Source organism: Macaca mulatta, chromosome 11 (assembly GCF_049350105.2).
Source record: "Macaca mulatta isolate MMU2019108-1 chromosome 11, T2T-MMU8v2.0, whole genome shotgun sequence".
NCBI classification, from domain to species: domain Eukaryota; kingdom Metazoa; phylum Chordata; class Mammalia; order Primates; family Cercopithecidae; genus Macaca; species Macaca mulatta.
The window spans coordinates 132,530,132-132,550,128 of NC_133416.1; the positions used below are offsets into that span (position 1 = coordinate 132,530,132).

A 19,997-nucleotide genomic window follows, 5' to 3' on the forward strand; every position below is an offset into this window, starting at 1 on the left:
ACCCAGCTGGGTACAGGTGCTCACAGAGCTCTGCTCCGCACTCAGCCGTTCTCAGCAGAACTCATCTCTCCTATGGGTAATCCCCGTCGAGGCCATGCAATGCCCTACTTAAAAAGATACATATGGGCCGGGCGCGGTGGCTCAAGCCTATAATCCCAGTACTTTGGGAGGCCGAGACGGGCGGATCACTAGGTCAGGAGATCGAGACCATCCTGGCGAACACGGTGAAACCCCGTCTCTACTAAAAAATACAAAAAACTAGCCGGGCGAGGTGGCGGGCGCCTGTAGTCCCAGCTACTCGGGAGGCTGAGGCAGGAGAATGGCGTAAACCCGGGGGGCGGAGCTTGCAGTGAGCTGAGATCCGGCCACTGCACTCTAGCCCGGGCGACAGAGCCAGACTCCGTCTCAAAAAAAAAAAAAAAAAAAAAAAAAAAAAGATACATATATGTGCACAATTGCCTTCATGCTCCAGCGAGTGGAGCAAATGACATGCATTAGCCCATCCGTGTTGAGATTGTTAGAACAGCTGCCTGCGCAGCACATTTTGCTTTTGAAGAGTAGCTATCAGCTTACCAAGTGTTTTCACACGATAGAAAGTTTTCTGGGCTGGGAATGTGGGAGAGGTAACGAAAAGGCTACCCCAGGGCAGCAAAGAAAGGATAAAGGGCAAATGCCTACAACTCTAGGCAAATAGGCAAAAAAAAAAAAAAAAAAGAGTCTTTTTTTTTTTTTTGAGATGGAGTTTCACTCTTGTTGCCCAGGCTGAAGTGCAATGGTGTCATCTTGGCTCACTGCAGCCTCCGCCTCCTGGGTTCAAGATATTCTTCTGCCTCAGCCTCCCAGGTAGCAGGAATTATAGGCACATGCCACCATGCCCAGCTCATTTTTGTATTTTTAGTAGAGAAGGGTTCCACCATATTGGCCAGGCTTGTCTTGAACTCCTGACCTCAAGTGCTCTTCCCGCCTCCCAAAGTGCTGAGATTACAGGCATGAGCTATTGCGCCCAGCCTGATTTTTTTGTTTTGTTTTGTTTTGTTTTTGAGGCAGGATCTTGATCTGTTGCCCAGACTGAAGTGCAGTGGTGCAGTCACGACTCACTGCAGCCTTGACCTCCTGGGCTCAAGCAGTTCCTCCCCATGTTGTCTAGGCTAGTCTCGAACTCCTGGGCTCAAGTGATCCTCCCATCTCAGCCTCCCAAAGTGCTGGGATTACAGATGTGAGCTATAATACCTGGCTGGAAAAAGCCAGATTTATGCCAAAGGGAAATTAGGATGTTTATTCACTTTCTAAAAGAGATAATTCGCCAGTGCGGTGGCTCATGCCTGTAATCCCAGCACTTTGGGAGCCCGAGGCGGGCGGATCACAAGGTCAGCAGTTCGAGACCAGCCTGGCCAACATGGTAAAAACCCGTCTGTACTAAAAATACAAAAATTAGCTTGGTGTGGTGGTGCATGCCTGTAATCCCAGCTACTTAGGAGGCTGAGGCAGGAGAATCACTTGAACCTGAGAGGTGGAGGTTGCAGTGAGCTGAGATAGTGCCACTGCATTCCAGCCTGGGCGACAGAGTGAGACTCTGTCTCAAAAAAAAAAACAACAAAAAAAAAACCACACACACAAAGAGATAATTCATGTTATAGAATTGAAAAGCGATGATCAGTCAGGAGCAAAATATTTGCATTAAGGGTGATGGTCAAAAGATTAACTTCTATACTGTAGAAATTGTCTTCAGATCATTTTCCTGTACCTTCACAACACTGAGTCTTACTTGTATTAGTTATCTTCCCGTGTCGAAGGTTACCTGAAAGCCATAGCTTAGAACAGACATTCCTTACCTCCCGGTTTCTGTGGGTTACAAATCCTGCAGTGGCTTAGCTGGGTGATCACTCATCAAGTTGCAGTGAGGATGTTGGCAGGCGCTCCAGCTATCTGAAGGCTCGACTGAGGCTAGAGGAACCACGTCCGAGATGATGTGCTCACATGGCTGTTGGTGGGAGGCCTCGTTCCTCCTCATGTGGGCCTCTCCAGAGGCTGCCTCAGTGACCTCACAGCATGGCAGCTGGCATCTCCCAGAGTGAGCCAGATGGGAACTACAGTCTCTTATGACCACAGCTCAGAAGTCACTGTCATTTCCACAGTAACCCATCGATTCCCCAGGTCAGGTGTGAATACCAGCGGGCAGGGGTCCCTGGGGGGCCATCGTGGAGGCTGGCTACACACTGTCCCTTCCTATTTGTACAGTCCGTTGGGCGAAAATTGGTATCTTCCTGTTTTAACATATATTTCTTTGATAACTAGGGTCATCGATCATTTTATTTATTTTTTTCTGCAGTATCAAAGTTTTTGACAGTGAGCTTGTGTCACTTTTAATCTTCTAAAAAATTATTCTACTGAGCAATAAAAATAAGTTTTTTTTTTTTTTTTTTTTTTTTGAGACAGAGTCTTACTCTGTTGCTGAGGCTGGAGTGCAGTGGCACTGTGTTGGCTCACTGCAACCTCCGTCTGCTGGGTTCAAGCAATTCTCCTGCTTCAGCCTCCTGAAGTGGATTACAGGCATCCACTACCACGGCCAGCTAATTTTTATATTTTTAGTAGAGATGGGGTTTTACCATGTTGGCCAGGCTGGTCTTGAACTCCTGACCTCAGGTGATTCCCCCGCCTCAGCCTCCCAAAGTGCTGGGATTACAGGCGTGAGCTACTGTGCCCGGCCTAGAAGTAAATTACTGATGCATGCAATAACTTAAGTGAATTTTAGTGGCATTGCACCAAATGAAAAATGCCAATCTTAGAAGGTCACCTTGTGGCTGGGTGTGGTGGCTCACGCCTATAATCCCAGCACATTGGGAGTTCGAGGTGGGTGGATCATCTGAGGTCAGGAGTTTGAGATAAGCCTGACCAACATGGTGAAAGCCCGTCTCTATTAAAAATACAAAAATTAGGTGCAGGTGCCTGTAATCCCAGCTACCTGGGAAGCTGAGGCAGGAGAATTACTTGAACCTGGGAGGCAGAGGTTGCAGTGAGCCGAGATCACACCATTGCATGCCAGCCTGGGCGACAGAGCGAGACTCCGTCTCAAAAAAAAAAAAAAAAGGATAACTTTCTGTATTTCTTTTTTTTTTTTTTTTTTTTTTGAGACGGAGTCTCGCTCTGTCGCCCAGGCTGGAGTGCAGTGGCGCCATCTCAGCTCACTGCAAGCTCCGCCTCCCGGGTTCACGCCATTCTCCTGCCTCAGCCTCCCGGTTACCTGGGACTACAGGTGCCCACCACCAAGCCCGGCTAATTTTTTGTATTTTTTAGTAGAGACGGGGTTTCACGGTGTTAGCCAGGATGGTCTCGATCTCCTGACCTCGTGATCCACCCACCTCGGCCTCCCAGAGTGCTGGGATTACAGGCATGAGCCACCGCGCCCGGCCCACTTTCTGTATTTCATGTAACATTTCTCCCTTCCTTCCCTCCTTTCCTTTCTTTCTTTTTGATAGGGTCTCACTCTGTTGCTCAGGCTGGAGTGCAGTGGTATGAACATAGATCACTGCAGCCTTAAAACTTCTGGGCTCAAGTGATCCTCCCATCTCAACCTCCCAAGCAGCTAGGGCTACAGGTGTACACCACCACGCCTGGCTGGTTTTAATTTTTTTGTTTTTTCCAAGACAGGGTCTTACTCTGTCACCCAGGCTGGAGTGCAGTGGTATGATCTCAGCTCATGGCAGCCTCAACCTCCTGAGCTCAGGTGGTCCTCCCACTTCAGTACCCCGAGTAGCTAGGACTACAGGTGCACACCACCATGCTCGGCTAATATTTTAAAAACATTTTTAGTAGAGACAAGGTTTTACTATGTTGCCCAGGCTGGTCTCGAACTCCTGAACTCAAGCAACCTGCCCACCTTGGCTTCCCAAAGTGCTGGCATTACAGGCATTCGCCACCCTGCCTAGCCTTAGTTTTAACATTTTTTGTAGAGTCTGTCTTACCTTAGAACTCCTAACCTCACGTGATCTTCCTGCCTTAACCTTTCAGAGAGCAGGGATGATAGACATGAGCCCCTTCTGTCAGCCTATATAACGTTCTTGAAATGATAGAATTATAGAGCTAGAGAATATGTAAGTGATTGCCCGGGGTGAGGGTGGTGTAGGGGTCAGGGATGACTATACAGGGGCAACAGGAGGGAAGGGCTTGGGGTGGTGGAAGTGTCCTATGTCTCAGTTGTGGTGGTTGCAGGAAATTCTGTAAGGTGACAAAGAACCTCGCACATACATTTTGCATCCATGTCTATTTCCTGGAACCACACACATGCACATTGCATCCACATCTGTTTCGTGAAACCACACGCATGCACATTGCATCCACATCTATTTCATGGAACCATGCGCATGTACGCTGCATCCACGTCTATTTTGTGGAACCACGCACATGTATGTTGCATCCACGTCTGTTTCCTGGAAACACACATGCACATTGCATCCACATGTGTTTTGTGAAACCACACACATGCATGTTACATCCACGTCTGTTTTGTGGAACCACACACATGCACGTTGCATCCACGTCTGTTTTGTGGAACCACACACATACACATTGTATCCACGTCTGTTTCGTGGAACCACACGCATGTTGCATCCATTTCTGTTTCCTGTCTTTGCTGTTGTACTCTAACTGTGGAGGATATAACCACTGGGGAAGCTGGGTGAGGGTTCATGGGACCTCTCTGTACTTTCTTTGAAACTTCGTGTGAATCTGTAATTATTAAAAAAAACCCCTACAATTATAATCAAAAGATTCTTCAGTTAATAAAAGCATTCCCAGTAGAAAATCTTATTTATTTATTTATTTAGAGACAGGTTCTTGCATTGTCGCCCAGGCTGGAGGTCAGCGGTGTGATCATGGCTCACGTGATCCTTCACCTCAGCCTCCCGAGTAGCTGGGACTACAGACGCGTGCCACCATGCCTGGCTCATTTTTACATTTTCGGTAGAGATGGAGGTCGTCTCACTCTGTTGTCAGGGCTGGTCTTGAACTCCCCGGCTCAGGCAATCCTCCCACCTCAGCCTCCCAAAGTGCTGGGATCATAGGCATGAGCCCCTGCACCCAGCCCAATAGAGAATCTTTGTGCAGCGCATGGTGTTAGTGTATTTACTCGGCTGGCTCTCACACAGCCTTTCTTCTGCATGAAGTTAAGTTGACCTGTATCTTGCTTGTGTTCCCTGCGTCTCTTTTCCCTGGGTGTGGATTAATAACCTGCATTGAAACAGGTGGGATTTTTCATTCAGTGTCTGGCTTGCAACTTTTCTTTTTGAGGTGGTCTGTGTTCAATTTACTCTTTTTCTCTTCCCAGGGGAAGGCAAAGAGGAAATTGTGAAGGTGACTTTTGAAGAGCTGAGGCAAGAAGTGGCTTTGTTTGCAGCAGCAATGAGGAAAATGGGTGTGAAGAAAGGAGATCGGGTCGTTGGTAAGTATTTTGGGTGCTGGTGATGGTTTGAGAGAGGAGACCAAGCTAGAATGGGTGGTGTGAAGGTCAAGACAACTTTTGAGTGAGGTGGAGTCATGTTGTATTACGTGGAACCTTGTGGGACTTGGACTCTAAATGCGAGGCAAAAAAAGAGATGAAGGAAAATTGCTGAAAGAATATGCTGCTCTGCGAAGTCAGGAATTTGCTTTGCTTTGTTCCCTGCTTTGTCCCAGAGCCTGAAACAATTCCAGAAACATCAAGGGAGTGCATTCAATATGGGCTTGCTGGAGGAATGAAGGTGCATTTAGGAGTTAGCCCTGCAGTGGGGCAGGGCAGGAAAGGGCAGTCCGGGCAGCAGAAATGGCCTGTGAAAGGCCTGGAGGCAGTGAGCAGGAGGTGTCTACATGAGCTCTGTGGGGTGGAACATGGAGGGCAGGAGGTGGGACAGGTGCCCAGGTCTGATCCCAAAGGCCTCGTCCACCTTCTTCTGCTCTGCCTAGAGTTTCCTGAGGTGCTGGTCCGTTCTGACTGCCCTTCCTGCCTTGAGCCATAAAGCAGGGGAAGTAGGACGGAAAAGCAGGCCCCATTTGGGGATTGTTCTAGAAGGAGCAGGGGCTGGAATCTGTAGACCTTGAGATGTGGCTTGTCCTCCTGCTCTGGGCCGGGGCCCTCCTTTTTTCCCTGGGATAGCAACTGAGGATTTCCCACTGAGAACTACTTAGGTATTTTTCTTTTCTTTTTTTTTTTTTTTGAAATGGAGTCTCGCTCTGTTGCCCAGGCTGGAGTGCAGTGGCGTGATCTCGGCTCACTGCAACCTCCGCCTCCTGGGTTCATGCCATTCTCCTTCCTCAGCCTCCCGAGTAGCTGGGATTACAGGCGCCCGCCACCATGCCCGGCTAATTTTTTTTTTTTTTGGTATTTTTAGTAGAGATGGGATTTCACTGTGTTAGCCAGGATGGGCTCGATCTCCTGACCTTGTGATCCGCCTGCCGGCCTCCCAGAGTGCTGCGATTACAGGCGTGAGCCACCACGCCCAGCCCTACTTAGGTATTTTTCTTACAATTTTCCTTTCACCTTGACTTCTGGAAAAAATGTAAAGGCCTGTGCATGGACCCGTTCTTTACCCCAAGCAACTTGTTAGTTAATTGAGATGCAGGTAGGTGTGTACATGGGGATGAGCAGGTATAGACAAAGGAGATTTATCTTCCAGTGCAGCCCTGGTGGTCGGGGCTCCCGACCTCCCTCCCTTTCCCCTCCGTATCATGGGACAAGGACCACAGGAGTTGGGTGGCAGGAAAAGCCGCTGGGGAGGGGCTTGGGCTTTGGAGCCTTGGTGTTTGGCATGGGGGTGCCTCTCTCGAGGGAACTTACTGCAGATTGCTGTTCAGCTTGTTTGCAAAGAGGCAGGAGGAGCTGGGCAGCCTTGTCGTCTATAAGTGCAGTAAGCGGCTGGACCAAGAATCCTGTGCACCAGGCCCCACTACCCTGCCCCGCCTCCCCCTTGAGTAACAGGGCTGGGCATGGAGTTAGTGCTTAGCCTTTGGTAGCTGACTAGAAGGGAATCCAGTGATGGGCATGCCGGCTGCCTCCTGTCTCAGCCCTCGGCGGCCTGTTCTCCTTTGGCCTATCCTCAGGGTTCACCCTGGTTCGTCGGGATTGCCGCTCACACGTTACCTCCTCAGAGGCCGTTCCTGGTTAGCCTTCGAAAAATGCATCCCACTCTTCCTGCACCTGCTTTCATCGTAGTCCTCATGGCTGACCTGAAACTGCAGGGATCTTGGTGTGTTTGTGCGCATGTGTCCTCGGTGCTAGAGGGCAGGGGCTCTGTTCTCCTCACTGCTGTATCTTACTTCATAGAGAGTGTCTGGCACCCAGCAGCATCTAAGGAGTGTTTATTGAATGAATGACTATGGGTATTGGGCTGATCAGCAGAGCAGGCTTGTTTTTTTTGTTCTTTTTAAGACAGGGTCTCACTCTGTTGCCCAGGCTGGACTGCAGTGGCATGATCATGGTTCACTGCAGCCTTGAACTCCTGGGCTCAAGGGATCCTCCCACCTCAGCCTCCTGCGTAGCTGGGACTACAGGTACATGCCACCGTGCCTGGCTAATTTTTGTATTTGTCATAGAGACAGGGTCTCACTATGTTGTCCAGGCTGGTCTCAAAATTCTGGGCTCAAGAGATCCTCCTGCCTTGGCCTCCTAAAGTGTTGGGATTACAGGTGTGAGCCGCTGTGTCTAGTCACAGAGCAGGCATTTTTGAGGCTGAAACCTCACTTTTTGGGTTCTTCTTGGTCTGATTTAATCTGTACACTTTTTTTTTTTTTTTTTTTTGAGACTGAGTCTGGCTCTGTCACCCAGGCTGGAGTGCAGTGGCCGGATCTCAGCTCACTGCAAGCTCCGCCTCCCGGGTTCACGCCATTCTCCTGCCTCAGCCTCCCGAGTAGCTGGGACTACAGGCGCCCGCCACCTCGCCCGGCTAGTTTTTTGTATTTCTTAGTAGAGACGGGGTTTCACCGTGTTAGCCAGGATGGTCTCGATCTCCTGACCTCGTGATCCGCCCGTCTCGGCCTCCCAAAGTGCTGGGATTACAGGCTTGAGCCACCGCGCCCGGCCGATCTGTACACTTTTAAGGTCTTGTAAAGGAATGCAAAATGTTCTAACTCCAGTTTTTTTTTTTTTTCCCTTCCAATTCTCATTTTAAAAAAATCTTCTTTTGGGCCAGGCGCGGTGGCTCAAGCCTGTAATCCCAGCACTTTGGGAGGCCGAGACGGGTGGATCACGAGGTCAGGAGATCGAGACCATCCTGGCTAACACGGTGAAACCCCGTCTCTACTAAAAAAAATACAAAAAAACCTAGCCAGGCGAGGTGGTGGGCGCCTGTAGTCCCAGCTACTCGGGAGGCTGAGGCAGGAGAATGGCGTGAACCCGGGAGGCGGAGCTTGCAGTGAGCTGAGATCTGGCCACTGCACTCCAGCCTGGGCTACAGAGCAAGACTCCGTCTCAAAAAAAAAAAAAAAATCTTTTGCAGCAAACATTTCTGAGTGAAGGAGAGACAGAACAGGTTATATTGGGGACAGTCAGGGTTCCTCTGGGCTGTGCTTTCTTTGAGGAGACACCTGGCCCCGACGCCCTGGACTCTTCAGAGTTGAGCTGATCCCTTGTGCCCCAGCCGTTTCGTGGGTCTCAGTTGGATACCAGTTTGACCTGATCACAGTTACTAGGATTTGGGACTTTGAGTTTCCCAGAAAACACTAGAAAATGATTCTGCGGATTAAATGGGGTTGGATGCTTTAGAGTCTTGGAAAGATGGAGTTAAAGCTGTGCGTAGCTCCGTTTTCCTTTGTCTGTGAAGTGGTCCCCAGGGTTGGTGTCTGATGTGCCATGGGAGAAGGGCCAGCTCCTCCTCACTTGTCAGTCACACGGAGTCAGCTGGTTAAGCAGCCTCCCCTGGGCACCGAGTCCTGCCCTGCCCCTGGGCACCGAGTCCTGCCCTGCCCCTGGGGGTGACAGTGTTGAGATGCTTCAGTTTACACTCACAGCCAAGTCTCATCTTTGTGGCAAACTCAGTAAATGCCATCCATCTGCCGGATGTGCGTGGAACCCCATGGTGGTGTGACTCCTGCCCCTTGGATGCTTATGGCCCAGCAGGGGATACCAGTGGATATTTCTGTTTGTGTGAATCTGGACAAACAGAAATACCCACTGCAGGGGGGAGAAGCGGGGACAAAGGGAGCCAGCCGACCAGGGACCCCTGGGGGCGCACCTGGGCAGCTGCACTTCGCTCTGATGAGGCCTTGGCCATGGCCCTTTGTCTCGCGACTGCCTTCTGCCTGACTATACAGGTCCTTTCCTCTGGAATGTGTAGAGTGATCTGGTTAATTGATCATCGTTTCTGTGGCCATGAGGATTCCCTGCCTCTGTTGTCATGAAAGCCGACCAGCTAGGAGGTGGAGGGCCTGAGGACCTCTGCCCTCTATGGGCTTGAATATGGCTCTTGACAGTACTGCTTGTGTTCTTCATTCCCTCTCCTCTCTATCCATCCAACCAACAATCCACCAGTCCACCTGTCTGTGCAGCCATCCATCAACCCATCCATCTGCCCATGCATCTATCCATCCTTCTCTCCACCTACCCATCCATCCATCATCCATCCATCTATCCATCCATTCATCTGTCCTCCACCTATCATCTACCCATTCATCCATCTGTCTCCCATTTGTCATCCCTCCTCCATCATTTATCTAACCATCCATCTATCCATCCATCTATCCGTCTATACATTCTTCTCTCCGTCTACCCATTTACCCATTATCCATCTATCCATCCATATATCTATCCTCCACTCGTCATCTATCCATTCATCTACCCATCCTCCATTCATCATCCCTCATACATCATCCATCCAACTATCCATCCATCCGTCTATACATTCTTCTCTCCACCTACCCATCCATCCATCATCCATCTATCCATCCACTCATCTCTCCACCCATTATCTACCCATTCATCCATCCATCTTCCATTTATCATCCATCACTTATCCATCCATCCAACTATCCATCCGTCCATCCATCCAACTGTCTATACATTCTTCTCTCTACCTACCCATTCACCTATCATCCATCTCTCCATCCACTCATCTATCCTCCACCCATTATCTACCCATTCATCCATTCATCTTCCATTCATCATCCCTCATACATCATCCATCCAACTATCCATCTATCCAACTGTCTATGCATTCTTCTCTCTACGTACCCATTCACCCATCATCCATCTGTCCATCCATTTATCTGTTCTCCATCTGTCATCCGTCCATTCATTCATCCATCCATCCTCCATTCATCATCCATCATCCATCCATCCATCCATCCTTTCTTCTTTCCATCCATCCATTCATCTGTCCATCCATCCATCTGCCAGCCAGCAAATATCTGAGGACCCTTGATGTGCAGGGCATGGTAAAAGGCATTTGGTAAAGCAAAGAACAAGACATGCAAAGTCCCAGCCCTCATGTGAGAACCAGATACTAAACAGCCAGTTACACAGGTGATTATTCATTTGCAGTTATGCTAAGTTTGGTGAAGGAGACATACAGTGTGCTTCAAAGTTTACTAGTTGGGGGACCTGAGTTCACCAGGTTGGGGGCAAGATGGCCTTGGAGAAGGCTGGTCTGAGGAAGTTTCATTTGAGTGAAGAGCTGCAGGATGAGCGCACACTGAGTGGAGACTGCTGGTGTGCATGGGGGAGTGTTCAGATCAGACAGCTGTGCAAAGGCCCTGAGGCAGGAGGCGATTAGGACAACTGAGGAGTTGGAAGAAGGCTGCTGTGACCAGATCCCAGGGAGAGAGGGGGAGCAGAGGGAGGAGAGGCCGCAGGGTCACTGTCATCAGAGCATGGAGAATGGATTGCAGGGGGATGGTGGGGAGTGGACAGGCTGGCAGCAGGCGATTTAGCTGGGTGGGGGATGGTGGTCAGGATCCTCAGGCAGTTCAAGGCCAGCCCCCTGTCCACTCTGACCCTGGCTCTCAGAGGAAGCTTTTGGATGTCTGCTGCCTCCCATACCCTGAACCCAAGGCTTCTTCCTGTGTTTTCTCCACAGGTTATTTACCCAACAGTGAGCACGCTGTTGAGGCGATGCTGGCTGCCGCAAGCATTGGCGCCATCTGGAGCTCCACGTCCCCAGACTTCGGTGTGAATGTGAGTCAGGGTCTGTGGCAGAGGGGGCACCCCTTGCCCTGTGAGCTTCCTGGGTAGCAGCTGTAGGGGCTGAATTCCCAGGGGAGCCCGATAGCAGCGTGAGCCTGGCAGGAGGAGGACGCGTCACGGCGGCCTCTGTGGGGAACGAAGCCAGAAAGACTTGTGTCTCGGTCTTCCTTTCAAGCAGTCCTGACGTGCCCCGCCCCGGCCCCCGCCCCCCGCCATGCTCATGGAAGACCTGGGCAGGTGGCGTATGCAGCAGCCAGTGTTGTTAAGGGCTAGTGAGGTCTAGCCCTGTCTTCCTCACCTGGGACTTAGTGACCACGTGAGGTTTGCTAAGTCTGTGTCCTCTGAGGACAGTTTTTTAGATTTTTGTTCTCAAAGTCTTACTTGCAGAAGTTCCCTGGGACCTCCTTGTGTTGGTTTCTGCTGTTTCCGGCCCCTTCCTCTGGACCTGTGCCCGTGCTGTGTGGGTGTGCACTCTGGGAGGGCGGCCTCTCTGTCCCCAAACCGCCCCAGGGTGTGTCCAGCTGCCCAGAGTGGCCCAGGCAGGGCCGGAAGCATGTGCTGATCCCCACTGTCGCCCCCTGGCCTCTAAATCCCTCCATGGGACAAATGAAGTAGCCGCAGAGCGGGTCTTCCTGGGGCCCCTACTCCCCAGCCAGGGCCCTCTCCTGGCTGCAGAGCCTTGGACGTCAGGGACCTTCAGGAGCCATGAGACCCTGTTACAGGACATGCAGCGTCCGGGTCCCTGACCGCTTCTCCTGGTGCCAGCTGCCCCTGTTCCGGGCCAGGCCCTGTGCTGTGCGTCAGTCAGCAGCACCAGCCGCAAGTATGGCTTCTGGCCCTTTAGAGCCCAGTGCGTGGAGTTGGTGTCTGTGCTTGTCCACAGGGGAGGCTTTTGGGTGTGAGCTTAGAAATCATGTCCACTTAGAGGCTTGCTTTTTCAGTAAGATTTTGGAGGAGGAGTCTCCTTTCTCCACACCGTGGAAGGAGAGATCAGACACAGGCCTGGAGGAGTGAGACTGGCTGGCCATGCGTCAGGCTGCGGCACCAGCCGGGCTGAGAATGGAGCCCTGCTGGGTTCAGGGAGGGCGTGGCCACCTTGTAGATCCGGACTTTGGCTGGATGGCCGTGCCCTGCCTTCTGGAACTTTCTGTGTTCTTTCCCAGGCCATCTCACCCAGGACCTCCCCAGGTCAGCAGGGACTGACCTGAGACAGAAACTCAACCTGTGGCCTTTCTTGTCCCCAGGGCCCTCTGTGGGGGCTGCCTGGGCTGCTGGGGCCAGTGGTGTCCTTGTGGGAGGGTCTGGAGGGGTGGGGTTCCTGGACACTCAGACCCCTCAGCCGACCTTGAGCCAGGCTGTTCAGGGCAGAGGGAAGGGCCCCAGGGCGAGACGACAGATGGCCGGGTGTGCTCAAGGCCGGGCAGGCTGGCCGCCTCTGCTCCACGCAGCTTCCTTGATCAGTGTCCTTGGGCAAGCGCCCTGGTGTCCCCAGAGGGCGAACGGCAGCAATGTTAGTGCAAGTGCGGGGAGCCCGTGCAGATGGCAGGGGCCACGTTTGTGTGGAGCTGGGGACAGGGTGTGACCCTCCAGGCCAGCCCAGTAAGTGTTAGCTACTGTTAGCTAGTTGGGAGATGGGTGTGTTTTTAGTTCAATTATGACTGACGTTTTATAAATGGGTTGTAAGAGGCTGGGAGAGCCGTGTGTGGCAGGGGAGTGATCATGGCCTCGCAGGGCTGGAGTGTAGCCCCCTCTGCCTGGAGAGGTGATATCAGAGCTCCTGGAATGGTGCCTTTGGTGGTGTGTCTGAGGCCAGGGCGCGGAGGGAGGGAGAGCCTCTGACTCTGCATGGCTGCAGTGGCAGGGCTGGACCCCAGCCTGTCTCACGGCCTCATCCAGCCTTGCTGGGTCATTGTTCTGTGCATGTCACTCCCTGCAGACTCCAGTCCAATAGGATCTGCCCATCCTGGCAGGACCCAGGAGGGATGCATGGCTCTGTAGCAAATGTGGTCTCTGGGACACTGCTTCCTGGCCGGGGTTGGTCCAGGATTTTCTGGAAGCCTCCCCGAGCCGCCTCTGGAGTGGGAAGTGCTGGCCGAGCTGCTGGGCGCACTAGATGGCAGCATGGCTCTGCTCGCCCCATGGCTCCCGCAGCTTCTGGGAAAAGAATAGTCCCAGGCGTCGTGGCTATGTCTCAGGTTAGAAAACAGGGCCACCCGCCCTCCTGCTGAGATGCTTCTCTCTGTCCCTCATTTTGCTAGTGTCCAAGGTATAGACTCCATCCTGCCGGAGATGGGGGTGTGTGTGACATGCGTTACTCGCACTCGAACTGAGATCTAGCTGGTTGGCAGGGAGTCTGTCGGCATTTGGCGACTTCATGGCAGGCATTATTGGGCAGCACTCCTGGCCGCATGCACCCAGCGTGGGAGGCCCTGCGTGGATGCCATGTGGCACAGCGCTTGGTCCCACAGACACCTGGACACCCGCTGTCGGAGCTGAGTAGACCTGGCACAGGTCGATTGTGCCAAAGCCTCTGCTCACTCTCTGTTTACTATCCTTGTTCAGGGGCTAAAACTAACAGGAACGAATTCCTGGAGTTGCTGACGAGGTGGGGCTGGAACTGAGCCGAGGCTGATGGGTTCTGGGCTCGTGGACAGTTCCCTGCATCGGTTTACTTAAAAAGGAGGTCCCATTTTTAATTTCCAGCATCACCATGTTAAACTTCAGACGGTGCCCCATTTTCAGTAAGGGGCGCTCTTCAGAAACTACAATGAAACGTGAATGTCTTCCCTTTGGAATCATGTTTCCTCTTGCTTTGAAATTATGTTTCTTTGAATCTCAGAGAATATTGTAAAGGGAAATTGCCACTCTCCTACAAATCCTGTATTGACTTCTGGTCTCTGTTGCTGGAGTCGCACCATTGGACCGGTGGGTTCACGCGCCTGTCCGCTGAGAGCTCCTCGGCTGGCTGTGGTCTGCTGCAGAGCCACAGACTGCAGTGGGCTGTCCAGGGAGTGCTGGGGCACCATCTTTCCTCGATGACATTGGGGGAACGCATTTCTGGCCTCCGTCACTCCCTGTGCTTTATTTCCACCCATTCCGGGCTCTCTCCCACCACTGCCCACCTCCCTCTGCCTGCTCTCTGCTGGCTGCCTGGGCATCTCAGTTTGCCTTACTAATGCTTTTGGGCTCAGAGGGCATTGCCAGGTTGGAGAAGTGCTCTGTTCTCAGCGTTCCCAACCTTTCCCGCCCCAGCAAGATCTCTAGATCCTGAGTCTTCTGATGGCTTTGGGTTTTTTGTTTCACTGTTTACCTTTGAGCCTTTGCCATTTTCAGAGATGTCAGGGAAGGCCACCCTCTGATCCCCGCACACCAGAGAGCCCAGCCTGTAGCCTGCAGGCCTTGTCCTCCTGAAGTGCCATCAGGTGGCCGTGTGTGTGTGTGTGTGTGTGTGTGTGTGTGTGTGTAAATAGGACAGCCATTCTCGCTCGCTCTGGGTGGCTGTCAGCGTGATTCAACACCGGCTGTTGGGTTGCTAAGCACCGTATTCGGGTCAGACACATGTTCATAGGTGTGTTTGTTTTGTTGCAACATGAAAGCCATCCTTAAACAGCTCTCCTGGGCCAGGACAGGCTGACAGCTGGTTTTGGATGCTCAAGATCTTGACCCCTGATGGTCCAGCCAGGAAAACTTCAGCTGTGTCAGAGGACACAGCCTCAGGGAGGCTGTGATTCCTGAGTCATTTCACGGGGCTGGGGGCCAGACCTCTGATTCGGAAACACTTGTCTTTGTAGCCTGATCACTGTCACTGTGCCTGGGGTCCTATGGCATTTGAGCCCCAGATCACTGGCAGGCTCAGTCCTTTCACCCTGAGATCCTGGTTGCCCTGTACTGGGCTAGTTCTCTGAGATCCCAGCTTCCTTGTGGAAATGTTCTGCTGCCCTCCGGGGCTCTCCCAGGCTGGCTCCCTCTGTTTCTTTCCTGGCCTCGGGCTTCCTGGCTGGTCTTCCTCTGGGCCCCACTCCACCTGCTCCTGGGTGTTGATCTCTGTGTCCTCTATTCAGAACAGCCTCTTCTCCCTCCCGCCTACCCTGTGGGACCTGCTTATTCTTTTTTTTTTTTTTTTTTTTTTTTTTTTGAGACGGAGTCTCACTCTTTCGCCCAGGCTGGAGTGCAGGGGCGTGATCTCAGCTCACTGCAAGCTCTGCCTCCCGGATCCACGCCATTCTCCTGCCTCAGCTTCCTGAGCAGCTGGGACTACAGGCGCCCGCCACCAGGCCTGGCTAAATTTTTGTATTTTTAGTAGAGATGGGGTTTCACTGTGTTAGCCAGGATGGTCTAGATCTCCTGACCTCGTGATCCACCTGCCTGTCCTCCCCAAGTGCTGGGATTACAGGCGTGAGCCACCACGCCCGGCCTTATTGCCCCTCTCCTAAGGCTGTGAAGGGCAGTGAGTGCCTCTAATAAGCTCAAACTGGGGCCTGGCACATAGTAAGCATTCAGTAAATGCTCAATATGTTTTACTGGCAATCATTTATTCCCCACGAAACCAAGGATTCTCAGTCTATCTTAGAATCTTGGGCACAGAGAGGGCACCAGTGTAGATATGCCATTCGTGGATTGTGTGTTTGCTACAGCTAAGGTCTGGACAGGCCCCGTACCTGTGGGTGAGGGAGCTTGGGTGTCAGGGGTGTTGGGACTCACTTTGCATAAGGGGTGACGGGCTGGAGGGAGCCAGGTGCAGGGATGCCTTGTCCAGGGCCATGTGGCCAGGAAAGGGAGGAGTAAGGACCATGGACTTAGAGTAGGTTGAATGTGTTACCTTGATATTTGCATAGAGCTAGCCTCAGAAGTAAACAGAGGGACACCCAAGTCCCAGCAGGACATGAAAGAGTCTGAGAAATCGCTGTGCATGCACTTAGGTAAGTGGGTGTGGTATCTTTCCAGGAAGGGCAGGCACTTGCTCTCGGGGGATGCATCTGGGTACTGAGAATGGGGAAGAGGGGCTCACCTGGCTGGGGGTGAGCTTCTGTTTGGATGCCTTGTTCCAGTGCCAGTGCCCAGGTGCTGGTCTAGGGGGTGGAGGCTTCTCTCCCAGATGCTTCTGTCCCGGTCTCCTGCCCATTAGAGGTGGCTGGGGAGGAGGAAGGGGTAGCATTCTCAGTCCAGGAGGGCTTAGTGTCAGGAAGAGCCATTTCTGGACATTATCACTTGCCTTCTGGTGGTTTTGGGCAGGGTGTATGTTAGCATCAGGCCCAAGGAGGGCCAGCCCTGTGGCCTGTGGAGTAAATGCTGGTGGGACTGGGGTGCCACCTGCCTGCAGACTCGCCCGGGTGCTGCTGGGCTCCTGGGGGGCACCATTTTGGGGCTTTCTGCACCACCTCTGTGTAACAGTTTAGAGTAGAAGAAGAAGAAGTAGGAAATAGTCTTTGTCCACCAAGAGTGTCACCGAGGATGGGGTACTGGGGGTACCCTTGAAATGGAGGAGGGAGGAGGTGGATGATGACCGAAAGCCTGATGTCCTGAGGCCAGGGGCCAAGTCCCTGTTAATTGCATGTCCCATGCACTTTTTTTAAACTGATGCTGAAGTTGGCCAATGTTTCACTTAAAAACAAATCAAAACAAAACAAAACAAAAAAAGGTGCATTGGGGCAGCTCCAAGGGCGTCTCTGTAATAACGTCACATTCATTCCCTTGCCGCCCACCTGCCCGCCTTGAGCTTTGCTGAAGGGCAGAGGAAGTGGCGAGAGTAGAGAGAGAGGCTTGACTCGATCTGCGCCTCCTCCTGTGCCTTCTGCGGTGGCCAACGTGTTCGGCTGGAGGAAGACCCCTCGTTCTTGTCATGACCGTGCATCCTGAGAGCACTTGCAGCCTTCCGTCCTCCTGTCCAGTCGGCACTGGCGGGGGCTGCCAGAAGTTCTTAAGACTCAGGGAGCCCCAGATGAGCTCACAAGTCCCCAGGGGGAGCCCCATCTCAGTAATCCCCACCAAGCCAGGAGCCCGAGCTGTGCCCCACATCCTTTCACTCCCTTCCCTACCGTTGGCTGTTCTTGCCACCTCTCCACTGTCCTCCGTCATATGTTTGATTGAGCGGTTCCTCGGTTCCTCCGTGACCCCGGCTAGGCACTGCTGTCGCTCACGCCTGCCGTCGCAGTAGCTTCAGACCAGTCTCGTTTCTGCTTCTCTCCACTATACACCTTTTTATCTTTTACTTTTCTTTCTTTTTTAACTTTAGTCACCTTTCTACTATCCAGTATACACCCTTCAACAAGTGGCTCCGAACCAGTGTTTGCTTCTGTCTCTCTCCCGGATTAAATATTCTTTAGAGGGCTGGGCCCGGTAGCTCACACCTGTAATCCCAGCACTTTGGGAGGCTGAGCCTGATAGGATCACTTGAGTTCAGGAGTTTGAGACCAGCCTGGGCAACATGGCGAGACTCCATCTCTACAAAAAACAAATAAATTAGCTGGGTGTGGTGACGCACAGCCTGATCCTGAGCCTGGGAGGTTGAGTCTGAGTGAGTTGTGATCTGTCTATTATACTCTAGCCAGGGTGACAGTCTCCAAAAAAAAAAAAAAAAAAAAAAAAATCCTTTAGTGACTTTCTCATATTCTTTTGTTCTGTTTTTCTCATTACTTTTTTTTTTTTTCTCCCTGAGACAGAGTCTCACTCTGTCACCCAGGCTGGAGTGCAGTGGCACGCTCTCAGCTCACTGCAACCTCTGCCTCCCAGGTTCAAGTCATTCTCCTGCCTCTGCCTTCCAAGTAGCTGAGACTACAGGCATGCGCCACCACACCTGGCCAATTTTTGTATTTTTAGTAGAGATGGGGTTTCACTATGTTGGCCAGGCTGGTCTTGAACTCCTGATCCTCAAGTGGATTCACCCGCCTTGGCTTTCCACGGCGCCTGGCCCTCATTACCTTTTCAAACTGTATTGCTGGGGTTTAACACCACTATTTATTTTGCTGGATTGAGTTAAATGTGGCCATCTTGCCTAACTTTGATTTGTTCTAGTGATTCTTCTGGAGATTTTCACAGATTTTGTGTGCAACTGTTCCCGTTGTGTGCAGGGGGCAAACTATTTCTAGTTCTCACCCCGGGACGTAGGTGGGGTTGTTTGGCACAGGTACAGGTGGGCTAGGGGTGGGTGTCTTGCGTGTTCTTTTCTCACTGGACATCTCATCTTTTACCAAGTGCGATATGTGCCATCAGGTGTCTGCCAGATACCTATTGTCAGTGAGGAAGTTTCCTTCAGTTTCCAGCTGATTAAAGCATGGGTGGAAAGCACGTTGCCTTTTATGAGAAGCTTCCAAGATAATCCTGCGATTTCCCCCTCCATTAGCCTCTTGCTGTAGTCGATACCATTGGTCTGTAATCTCTCCCTCTTTTGTGTATTTCCTGTCTTTCTCTGCCTTCTGTAATGGCTTACGCAGAAGGGATGCTGTAGCTTACAGAGACGTGGTGCTCGCCTGCAGAGCTGCCCACCCTGGTGTCCCTGGAGGAGGTAGATCTTTGTCACTTCAGCTGTCGTGCTGCCTTTTGAATAAATTTTGGTAATTTATATTTTCTTGAGAAGTCATCCATTCTATCTGGGTTTCAAAATCTATTAAATATTGTTTTCTGGCTCATGAATCTTTTCTGTAGTCAAGTGTGATTTCTAATTTTGAGAGGCCACATGCTTCCGTTTATTCATCTGCAATATGAGGGTGATGAGGGCACCCATGTCCAAGGTTAGTCTGAGCAGTAAATGAGCAAGTATCGGTCCAGCACTTAGGGCAGCACCTGACACACAGTAAGTGTTCTGCAAGCGGTAACTGGAAATGTTAGGTTTCCTTTTTTTTTTTTTTTTTTTGTTTGAGATGGAGTCCTGCTCTGTCATCTAAGCCAGAGTGCAGTTAGTGGTGTGATCTCAGCTCACTGCAACCTCTGCCTCCCAGGCTCAAGCAATTCTCCTGCCTCAGCCTCCCGAGTAGCTGGGATTATAGGCATGGGACACCGTGTCTGGCTAATTTTTGTATTTTTAGTAGAGACAGAGTTTCTCAGTTTTAGTTAGGCTGGTCTCAAACTCCTGACCTCAAGTGATCTGCCTGCCTTGGCCTCCCAAAGTGCTGGGATTACAGGCAGGAGCCACTGCGCCCGGCCAAAATACTAGGTTTTTTCTTGATCTTGTGTTTCAAGAAGCTTACTTTTATTTTGTTTTAAGACAGAGTCTTTCTCTGTTGCCCAGGCTGGAGTACAGTGAATGTGAACATAGTTCACTGCAGCCTCGAACTCCTGGGCTCAAGCAGTCCTCCCACCTCAGCCTCCCACGTAGCTGGGATTATAGGTGCCCTGCTAATTTAATAAAAAAAATTTTTTGTAGCTGGCCAAGCTCGTCTCCCAAAGTGTTGGCATTACAGGCGTGAGCCACCGTGCCTACTAAGAGGCTTATGTTATTGGTTGTTTTGGAAAAATGATTTTTGATTTTGCTGATCGAGTCCATCATTAGTTTTTCCTATGGTTTTAATTTCTTCTCTCCTTTTCTTTCCCTGGCTACCTAATTTTGAGTGTAGTTTACTAAAAACATTGGAAATGGAAAACAATAACATTTGCAATTGTTTTCTTGTTGTGTTTCTGATAGATCGTATGTTCCGGGGAGTGGGAACCATGTCTGTCTGGTTCCCTGGCATGGTGCCTGGCACCTAGCACATGGAATAAATAAATGCTTTCTACTCCCTACTCTTCTGTGTTAATTCAGCTTCTAGTTTGGGAAACTGGACAGTGTTGAATAAACTCTCAATCCTAGAACTCTTTGCCCAGAGATTCTCAAATCTTATCCCACCTCAGGATCATCTGGACGGCTGGTGAGAAGAGA

At 51.3% G+C, this 19,997-nt stretch overlaps 1 protein-coding gene across 13 annotated transcripts in view; it reads left to right on the forward strand.

Annotated features, from left to right (window-relative positions):
- The window catches only part of AACS (acetoacetyl-CoA synthetase), an 81,663-nt gene that overhangs the window by 17,400 nt on the left and 44,266 nt on the right, over window positions 1–19,997 (forward strand). For all 13 annotated transcript variants that reach the window (XR_013401670.1, XR_013401671.1, XR_013401672.1 and 10 more), the window contains 2 exons: window positions 5,324–5,437; window positions 11,040–11,137. Coding sequence is in view for 7 of the 13 variants with exons in the window: in XM_001103579.5 (XP_001103579.2) it covers window positions 5,324–5,437; window positions 11,040–11,137 (212 nt within the window). In the remaining 6 variants the exon portion in view is untranslated. The remainder of the gene's footprint in view (window positions 1–5,323; window positions 5,438–11,039; window positions 11,138–19,997) is intronic.